We start from the raw sequence: 11,102 nt of genomic DNA, 5'->3' as shown, positions 1-11,102 counted from the left end.
AATGTATACATATACGTACATACTTACATTTATTTATATTATTTATTCAGCGAAAGAATATTTTAACACACAATTGAAAAATTAATGGATTTTTTTAAATTACAAAAAAAAAATCATACTAATTTAAAGTTAATATAGTCATAAGTATGAATGCGTAAGTGGACAATTGACAAAGTCAAACTAATATTGTTTTCTTTTCTACCGAAAAATGTTACCCTCTGCGCGGAAATTCTAATAACTAAGGCAATGAAAAGCTGATATTGTTTGTAGAACAGTTTTTACATTAATGCCGAAGAAGTGTTCTTACGAAATGATTCGGAAGAAAAACTGAATCACATTGGCAGATCGATTCTGCACGTAACCGATGATTTTGTAACCGGAAAATTAGATTACCCAAAATGTTTACCACTTCTTGTAACCGCAATTCTAGTTAACTAGGTAACGTTTTAATTTATATGGCAATTCAGGTAGCAAGTTTTGTGGAAATTCTGGCATTGCATATTTTACGGGGCAATATTTTGTTACCAAACTGTGTAAAGTGTTTAAAAAATTACAGCAACTTTATTTGCCAGTTACAAACTTTTTATTACCAGCGCAGAACAAACCTGTGAGTTTAGATATGGTATTTACGGTAATTTTCTATCTTTAAATGAATCTAATGGATTGATTTGCTTTATTTTGTCATTTGCCCACTTACTCTATATATGTACATAAAACCTTTATACATATGAGTTAAAAAATACTCTAATACCCTTGAAACGCTTCTGGCTTAATGCTTTGCCATGCTTAAAAGGAAGAATTCCATTAAGTATTAAGATACAAATATTACTAGTACGCCAGAAATACGTCAAAAGGAATAACTGCTTAACAACTTTAGAGCCATTTTTCTCGAAATTGTGTGCATTTGGATAAGGGCATTATTATACATATCTAACGGGATATAAATACTCGTAATACCGTGTTCAAGTAACCATCTAAAGTGAGCCAATTAAGTAAATATATCGTCGGTGATACTGCAAGACGTTCTCAGGCCTATTCTGCCTGTTACCGAACATTTTGACACCGGAAAATTTTTAAATTGGCTTTATTGTTCCATATGTTAAATTGGTAAAATTTCTTGATTTTTTTTGTATTGAAGCTTAGTCAATTTAATTTATCAACTTAGAATAAAATTTATTTTAATCAAATGAACAAATTTTCATATCGGACATTAATAAGGGACTGTCACAACTCAAGAAATGAGATATTTCGATTTGCTACCAAAATGTAGAAAAAAGAGATGCATATTGTCTTCTTAAGAGAGGATTGAATTGAAGAGCATTTTTGATGAACAATATAACTGTATCACATGATTGGACATTTACCCACACTTTGGTGCAAATTGTATCCCAATCGTGTGAATACACAAATATTTTTCTTTATCCCAATCACGAAAAAGAATTTGTTCCAATTTTTCAATAGAAGTTCACTGTATTGAACCAATCGTGTGGCTACAAAAAAAATGTCGTCTCAGTTTTTTCACTTTGTACCAATAGCACAATATAAAAAATGTGCAAAGCTGTACAAATGTACCAATCGTGTGACACTGCCTTTACAGAGGCAGGGGTTATATGTAGATTAATTTCAACTCATAGCCGACACTAGTCCAATTGAAACGATGTTACGCAAAATAAATAACATCGTCAGCTACTTTGAACCTCCACAATATTATACTAAAATTTAATGGGCAATAAAACTGCATATTCAAATTTCGAATAAATTGAAATTTTGATGACCGTTTTTGTGAAATTTTGCAGATTTTTATAAATCTTTTGCAAGGTTTTAAACTTTGAGTAACATAGTTCTCGTCGTAGAACGAACTTTATTTTTGTAAATAAATAATAAATTAAAAGTAATGCAGAAAAAATTAATTGTCAAAAATTTTAAAGGAGTCATGTTTCTAATTAATGGGCCATCAGTGCATTTAAAAAAAGGCAATTAAAACATTTTCAGCAGCCAAAAATAGGATTTGTGAAGATGAAATTTTATTAAAATTGACAAAAATGTTCAGATTTAAGTTCAGCTGTCCAATTTGGCATACTATTTATACACTTTCACTCATACGCACATATATTTTTGTTCAAAAAATAAAGTCGGAATGTTAATGCTCTCACCCCCTGGCGTTGTTCTATACCGAAAAAATATATCCCTGTTTATCTTCAAGAGATTTCCAATAATAATAAACTTTTGTATAATTATTGAAAGTCTCCTTTGAAAGAAAAAAGGATATTTCCGATCGAAAATTATTGATTTTCAAGAACTTTACACTATTTCTACGAGAAATTGTTTTTACCCCGTATAAAATACATGGAAAACTTTGAGCGCTTTGAGCGACATCTAAATATTATTTGCTTTCAAAGTAAAAAAACAGTGGTATATTTTTTGGGTCAGTATAGTCTAATCGGACTTTACTTTTAATTGAACCAGCCTAATGTAGATATGTATGTATATCCTAAAATATTCGCTTACCATTATTTGCTAACCCAAAAATTTGCTTCATTCCTTATACGCAAACGCTGATATGCTTCAAATAATGCAACTAACTGCCATCAAAAATACTAAATACAGTACGGGCTGGAGAAAATTTAGGTATGTATGTATATATGTACTATGTGCATTAATAGAGGCTATCTAGTAGAAGTTAATTCTATTTACATAAACGAAATATATTTTATAAATTTATAATACATTTTTATCGTACGCAATTTTTTCATAAAGAGTACGTAGATCAAACTTTAAAAATATGCAGGCCTGCGAAATTTAACTTTTTCCCCATTAAATTTTTATTTAAAAAAAACCAACAGTATTATATAAAAATTCTCCTAAAGAGACTTAGTAAACCAGAAAGACTTATGGAAATTCGAACTTAACAGTAGTAATACGAAAGGAAAATTAATATTATTGAACGCGAATCCGAGGTCTGTTAGCGTCCATCACGTCAGGTTCGAGGCCATTTTAACATCAAGTAGGGAAAAATTCATTAAAAATAAACCTGAAAATTCATATATATGGGGTTTTTTACTCGCTAAACCCGAATCGAAGGTCCATTACCCTCCATAATGTCAGGTTTCAGGTCATTTGAGGGCAGGGAAGCCAACTCGTGGGGAATTAACCGATTTGCGAGTAATTTCAGTTTGCGTGGGGAATCGGGGAATGGACCGTTTTTTGTAGGGAATTTCAGCTCGTTCAATTCTAGTACATATAATAAAGTTTCAAATGGTCAAAAATTATCGTTGATTTTTTAGAATTTTGTATGTCGCATTGCTTTCATATAACGAATAAACATAATTTATTTTCATATGGAAGAAAACCGCAAAAACTTTGGCGAAAAAATTCTAAAACGAAAATTCTTAGACACTTGAAACTTGCACTTTATTATAATAATTCTATAATGGGCTACAAAACGGCATACTCAAAATCTTTTTTTTTCAAATATTACACAAAGTTTCAAACTTGTATTTACACGGTATTTGTTAAAGAACGAACTATATTTTTATAACTCAAATTAAATAACACAATAAAAATACTTGGTGCGATTAAAATTTTTTCGACCAGTGTATGTACGTAAATATTATATAAACATATTTTATTACTAATTTGTTAACTAACTTTATAAAAGTAGTGAATTACACTTAAGAAGAAAATAAACAGAAAGGCCAGTAATATATCAAAATACATTCAATTTTTGGTGTTTCTTTTTTTTTTTGTTAATAAGGAGATATCTATGAGTGGGGAATTTTACGAAATTTCGGGCAAAATCAGGGAATTTCATTGTCAAAATCGGGGAATTCTCAAAAAAAGGTTGGCTACCCTGTTTGAGGGTGAAATAGGAAAACGAATTTATGCAATAGAAATAGTAATTCATTTTTTTATTGTTTTTGTTGTCGTTGAATCCGAATATGAGGGTCCCTTGATTATTCAAGGTCATCTAGAGGCTATGCCGAGGTCATCTCAAGGTAGAATTCTGAAGAATGGTATTGAATGTTCTGATTTATTCAATGAATTTTTCCCTACTTGACCTTCAAATGACCTCGAACCTGACGTGATGGAATAACATAGGAATATAGAGGTTTGATTCAATATTCAGTTACCTTTTTTCTTCTTTGCAAACCTGTGTTATTTATCTATTTCACTTAAATGAAGAATTCATTTTCACATCGAGTTAATTAAAATAAGCGGATAACCATTTAAGCGGCAGTCAATTAACCTGAGAATAGGGTTCATACGTACGAACTCTGCGATTCAATGCTTTTTTACTGTTATAATTTATTAATGGTTTTTGTTTAAAAATTCTCAACAGCTCCTCCATCACCACCGCAAAATTTGCGCATCCCTGATGTGACGAATCGTAGTGTGACTCTTGACTGGGAAGTGCCAGCAAGCAATGGAGGTTCAGAGATAACTGGTATGTATCGCGATTTGAAGCAAATTACATAAATACAAAATGTTCAAATATTTTTCTACTACATTTATAATATTCCTAATACCGAGACGTTGGACTATAATAGCGTTCAACTACAAACGTATACGTCTTTGCTCGCCCTTGAGCCAAAGTCGGCATTATGTTTCTATGAGCCGAACTATCTTTTGCACATACAAAAGCATGGGTCGTTATCTACAGTTAGGCAATCAGCGAGAAACTATATATTCTCCCTACTTATGTAGTAGCAATTGTTTCCTGTTTGGTTGTTGTTTCTGACAGGGGGCGTGCATGATGTATTTTGGAACGAATTTCCCTTGTCAAATTTGGTTTGTAGCGTTGTGCCATCTTCAGTGTCATTTTTCGTTAGTAGCAAATGCTATTTCATTTAGTTTTATGGGCAAAAGGGCTAGTATTCTTACCGCATCCAGAATTGAATGCGTTTTGACCGTAACCAGCCAAAATCTGTGTGAAATCACTCCAACTACCCTTTTTTAAAATATTCTGCATTGGAATGAAGATATTAATGCTATAAAAATATATGTATACAAATATCTGCTGACGTTCATTTATCTATGTATCATTGTCATGGCAGAAATATGGATCTATCGAAATTGCTGAGGAGTAATCATAGCAAGGAAAGCGGCTTTATCGGATGTTATCATTGTACATCCTTCTGCGCATGATGAGTGACTTATAAAGTGTGATTTTTGTAGGTCGAGAGAGGACTTTACTTCTCAATTGCCTACTCAGCCAAAGTAGCAGTTGTTGGTAAAAGTAATTCTCCGTTGGATATCAAGGTACCAAAATAAACGAGGTCGTCTACTTTTTCAAATTTGTAACTTTCAACAGTGAAAAGGATGCCAAGACGCTTATACTCTGACTGTTTGTCTGAAAACATGAGATATTTCGTTTAGTCCTCGCTCACCACCAGACCCACACGCCTTGTTTCTATATCTAATCCCGAGAAGGCAGAACAGACGGAGCCCTTGTTTTTAATGTTAATGTAGCTGTCGGCGGCATACGCCAGCAATTGTACGCTCTTGTAAACATCAGCTTAAAGAATCCCCAGCAAAGGGAATCAACCTTCGTTTGGTATCAAATGGCTCGGAGAGGTCCTTTCCAATCCTGACGGAGCTGGTGGTATTCGCGTGGATACACAATTCAGACATTCCGTCATAAAAATAACTTATTTTCGTGTTATCGAAAGCCGCTAATAGCTGGTAATTTTGGATCCCCTTCTCGCGGGCCTTTTCCAAGATTTCGCATATTGTGAATACCTGGTCTATGGTGCATTTTCCGGGTCCAAGTCCACACTAATAAGCCACAATCAGTTCGTTGACGGTGGGCTTTAGACTTTCACGCAATACACTCGATAAGACCTTGCAACCTATGCGTAGAATGCTGATCCCGCGGTAGTTTCTTGTGGATTGGGCAGATCACATTTAAATTCCAGTCGTCGGACATGCGTTGATTTGACCATTTTTTGCATAAGATTTGATGCATTCACCTTATCAGCTCCTCGCCGCCGTACTTGAATAGCTCGGCTGACAGGCCGTTAGCTCCAACAGTTTTGTTGGTTTTTAGCCGCGTAATTGCATTTCTTACCACTCACATCAGGTGGTGGAACATCGACTCCGTAATCATTGACTAGGTGCTCAGGTTCGTCTTCTCCACAACTTTCAGTGCTGCTACGATTCAATAGGGTGGAGAAGTGTAACCTATATAATTTAAGTACGTTCTGCACATCGGTCACGTGGTCGCCTTGATTGTTCTTACATGAGTTCGCCCATGTCTTGAACCCTTCCGTAAGCCACCTAACTCTCTTGTAAAGTTCTGGGTTTTTTTCCTGTCGGTCAGAATTTCAAGCTCTTCGCATATGTTGGTTTGTTGAAGAGTTCTATCTAAGAGCAAGTGTGAGACGAGTGGCGAATGCATTGGCCAGCTTTTCAGCACAGGGGCAGGTGCGTATCTGGGCTGCAACAAGATAGTGGTCCGAGTCTATGTTTGGCCCTCGGAGTGTACGTACGTCTAAATCACTGGGAGCGCGTCTTCCATCTATCACAACATGATCGATTTGTTTTCTCATTTATCGATCTGTAGACAGCTCAATATGCCTTAGTTATGGAACTATTACTGGGCTAAATTAGGTCACTCGTAAATGAATGAAATCCGATTTGAGCATTCAGTTTAGAATATTCGTTACCAATTTATAAACTGAAATAATCAAACTTTAAAGAACTCTCATACAAAAATACACATCTATAGATTTTAAACCGTTCTTTTACGTTCGCCCAGGCTACTGTATTGAAAAACGTTCGGCAACATCAACCAAATGGACAAAGGTAATCACCTTAGATGCACACTGTCGCCAATACACAGTGGATAACTTGAAGGAAAAATGCGAGTACTGGTTTAGGGTATCAGCTGAGAATGCGGTTGGATTAGGTGCACCAGCCGTAACCGAGAGTGTATCCCTCAAAACACACGCAAGTAAGTGTAGACTACCATTCGGTTTTAACATACAAAACATTATGCCATATTTATCATTTTGCAATTGAATCTCATTCAAATAGCCGTTCCTTCACCGCCCACTGCGCCATTGGAGGCGCGAGTACTTGCCGCCAATGCACACATATTCGAATGGGGTATACCCGAGTCAGATGGTGGTGCGCCACTGCTCGGCTATCACATTGCAATACGTGACATGAAGAAAACGATGTGGATCGAAGTGGGCCGTGTACCGGCCGGTGTGCAAAGATTCCAGATACGCGACCTACAAGAGAATCATGAATATATGATACGCATATTTGCAAAGAACGAGATCGGTCTTAGTGAACCACTCGAATCTGAGGAGCCATATAAGGCTATGACAGCAGGTAAGATACACTAATCAATTGTGCATGCTGCGAGAAAGCTGTTAAAAAGGAAAGCATAACTTACACATGTATTTCTATTTCTCTTTCCCTCACATTTCAAAGGACACTTGAGTTTGCCCGACGAACCGCGTACGGAAATGAGTAGTTGCAATACATCGTCCTGGTTGCGTGATCACAATATGGACGCGGATATTCATTCGTATGCTCGTGGTAAACTGCTGCGTCGAGACGAATACTTCTTCCGCATTTGGGCGAAATTGCCAAAAAGCAAAAAGAAGAAATCATCAAAATAATACTAGTTTGCTATGTGTACAATAGATGTTATGTTAGGCCGCAAATATTGTTGTAAAAAATGACAAAGAAAAACAAAGCTATGAGCGAATAGCTTCGAAACTACTAATTTTACTAAAATACTTATTGATAATTTTCATATTTATACAACGTACGTTCATTTAAATATTAATTGCATAGTTTTGGAAGCCCTTATTTTTTATTGTTTTTTTTTTTTTTGTTAATAATACATTCAACGATTTAATCTAATTGTAATGTGTTGATTATGCAACGCAGTTTAAAGTGTGGTGCCACATAATAACCATAAACCATTTCCTTCTTCAAATTGGTTATTTTTCACATACATAGGTTTGAAAATGCGAGCGAAGAAAATTTTTGTAACCTACGTCTTGTGAAAAATATCAATGAAGGAATGAAATATGGAAAAAGATAAATATTGATTACAGAAGACATGAAATAATCTCATTAATTAAAATTTGAAATATTTTAAAAATTAAATCTCGAATTTCATAATATGTATAAAATTTAGTTTTGTTTATTATTTATTAAAACTGTGATAAATGTCAAAGAAAACATAAAAAAATGTCGCAAAATTTTTGAAATTACTACGAAAAAAAACAAATGAATTGTAAATACAATAAATAATACTTGGTGCGATTAAGCTATTATTTATTGTATATTCCTCTTAGAAGTTGAGGTGAAATTAAGCATTTCCTTTTTGGGAGACTTTTAAATGCAAATATAGGTGCGAGCATTTTAAAGGAAATCACTTAATTTCTCCTTCACTTCATGACTGTAAAAATCTCAAATTTACTTTTTTTATACGAACAAAATTGAGTCTATGTATGTGCATGCATAGTTACTATGCGCATTGCGATATGCAAATACATTTAAACATATGTATATGATTGTTCTGAATGCATAAATAAAAAAAATTAAATTTAGTTACAAAAATGTGTTATTTTCTTTACGTAAGACTGATGATCAGGACCGAAGAAAGAAGCAATTTTAAGCGCTTAAGTAAGCACTAAAACATTAATAAATATGTTTGAAGAACAACAAAAAATATATGTAAGTACACTTTAATGTTTTGTTTTTTATTCACAAACACCTGACTGTGATAGGCGTAAATGACAACTCCATTTGCCAATCCTTCTTTGAAGAGGATGAGACTGTGGAACACTTCTTGAGCTTCTTGCTTGCTTGTTTGTTTATCATCGATTTATCTAGATTTGATCTTTGGTTTTTTGTCAGTTTCTGAATTTGAAGTTTGGCTTAAAAAACCTTGGCAGTTTTGATGTTTCAAGTTTTAAATTTAAAAAATGCGGGTGACGAATATCTTTCGCATCACTTTAAAACTCGGAGCGATAAAAATAAAAATGATGCCATCAACCGAAATAAACTATTTAACAAATACATCACATACAAATTCACGAGTGAGCCGAACATGTGAGGAGTTTATTTATTGCTCTTAAAAAATATAACTCCTCAAAGCGAGATAGTTCTTTCATGGCTTTACGGGCTCTATTTTTTTAAACTTGCAAGTATGTAATCACATTATTTTAATAAGTAGAACACAAGAATATATTATATGTAATAAAATAATTATTTTTATAATAATTATTTTTATTTTTATTTTGTCCGAATTTAGTTTTGGAACTCTCCCGCGATGCAAATTTACATCTTTAGATTTAATCTTCAGATTTTTTAATGAGTTCTGAGAATACCAGTAAAGTTTTGAAAGAAGTCTACGAGAAAAATAAGTTTGGGAGCCTCTGGTATACTATGTAATATAGCTCTGCAATTTTGTAAGATAAACTAAAAATATGAGTGTACTCGTACGCCCAACTATCTAAAGTTTTATTAAACTTTTACTGGTTTTGCGTTCTCGTACCCAAAAAACTTGCAAAGTAGGGGAAATTGGGAGAGCAAAATGTGAAAGAGAGCTGCAAATTTCTGCTGGAAAAATTTTTCCCAGCTAAAACTTGCAAGTAAGAAAATCAGCTGATCACAAACACATGTTGTAAATAAACAAAAGAAAATACGAGGTGTGTACTCGTATTGAGAGGACAAAATTCTCCAGCAGCAAAAGTTCTGAGAATTTAGCAGCATTCGCTCTCAAAGAGACGAAATATCAACAAAAGTACGAGAAGGCAAAATTTGCAAAAACTTGCAACCTTCGAAACAGCTGATCACTTGCACAGTTGCCACTGGTGATTAATTTGGCAATTTATTTTCTGCTTGGTGCATTTTTCTCCGATTTGGCATTTTATACAATTGAATAGTTTTGGATAAGAAAAACCTTTTTAAAATACGAATTAATTATATCGGAATGAATAAGTTATTTTTCTCATAATTATTTCTGATATCACATGGTGACGCATTAAAAACAAGAGTATCTCCTCCAAACACCCATCTTTGATCCAAAAAAATGTAAAAGAGTAAGTTTAAAATTATAAAATTTTCATTTCAACAATCAACCTACCAAAACCGAAAACTTCAGCAAAAACACATTTCAGCATGCTTCATTTAAATCTATTTTGGTATATTTGAAGGAAAATTATGGTACAAATGAAAAATGTCATACGGCCACCATAGTCAGCACGCACTAAAGTAAACAAACTGGAGATTAATAGCAAATTAACGAAAAATAAACTCAACAAACGTTGTGCTTATTAAATTTACGCACTTTTTAGTTATATACTAGCATTAATAATAAAATTTGCAATAAATAACTCAAAAAGGCCATATTTTCTTTTGTTTATTTACAACATGTGTTTGTGATCAGCTGATTTTCTTACTTGCAAGTTTTAGCTGGGAAAAATTTTTCCAGCAGAAATTTGCAGCTCTCTTTCACATTTTGCTCTCTTAATTTCCCCTACTTTGCAAGTTTTTTGGGTACGAGAACGCAAAACCAGTAAAAGTTTCCTAAAACTTTAGATAGTTGGGCGTACGAGTACACTCCTATGGCCTTTTTGAGTTATTTATTGCAAATTTTATTATTAATGCTTGTATACAACGAAAAAGTGAGTAATAATATGCACAACGTTTGTTGTGTTTATTTTTCGCTAATTTGCTATTAATCTCCAGTTTGTTTACTTTAGTGTCAAGAATGATAGAATACAAGATTGCACCAATGAGAGAGGATTTTTGAGCGTAATTTTTGCGTGACGTCATCTTGGTGCAATCGCGAGAGAAATGCCAAAACGCATATAAAAATATGTAAACAATGCAGAAAAATTTGTTAATTTTATTATTACATGGCCCAATTTTGCAGGAATCAATGAATATACAAAGATTGATTCATTGGGAACACGTAGCAATAATTTTGGACATGTAGCCATTTAGATAAGTACGATTTTGAGCACATGAGAAAATGGACGTATTAACAGTGTTTGCAATTTCATGTGGACCAAAAGGAAGGTAGGCAGCAAAGTGAATTTTTGGACTCGCCATTGTAAAAAGCCATGCAT

At 33.7% G+C, this 11,102-nt stretch overlaps 1 protein-coding gene across 1 annotated transcript in view; it reads left to right on the top strand.

Annotated features, from left to right (window-relative positions):
* Nucleotides 1-8,544, top strand: part of LOC118747095 (titin-like) — an 80,710-nt gene extending 72,166 nt beyond the window's left edge. The window contains exons 17-21 of the mRNA XM_036481086.1: nt 2,608-2,628; nt 4,340-4,444; nt 6,758-6,952; nt 7,036-7,338; nt 7,441-8,544. Coding sequence (XP_036336979.1) covers nt 2,608-2,628; nt 4,340-4,444; nt 6,758-6,952; nt 7,036-7,338; nt 7,441-7,631 — 815 coding nt within the window. The 3' untranslated portion in view covers nt 7,632-8,544. The remainder of the gene's footprint in view (nt 1-2,607; nt 2,629-4,339; nt 4,445-6,757; nt 6,953-7,035; nt 7,339-7,440) is intronic.
* Nucleotides 8,545-11,102: the final 2,558 nt, after the last annotated feature.

The sequence above is a fragment of the Rhagoletis pomonella genome, unplaced genomic scaffold (assembly GCF_013731165.1).
Source record: "Rhagoletis pomonella isolate Grant_MI unplaced genomic scaffold, Rhpom_1.0 Rhpom_scaffold_00011, whole genome shotgun sequence".
Classification (NCBI taxonomy): Eukaryota; Metazoa; Arthropoda; class Insecta; order Diptera; family Tephritidae; genus Rhagoletis; species Rhagoletis pomonella.
The sequence above is the reverse complement of the archived record's forward strand: the minus strand, read 5'-3'. Positions and strand labels throughout refer to the sequence as shown.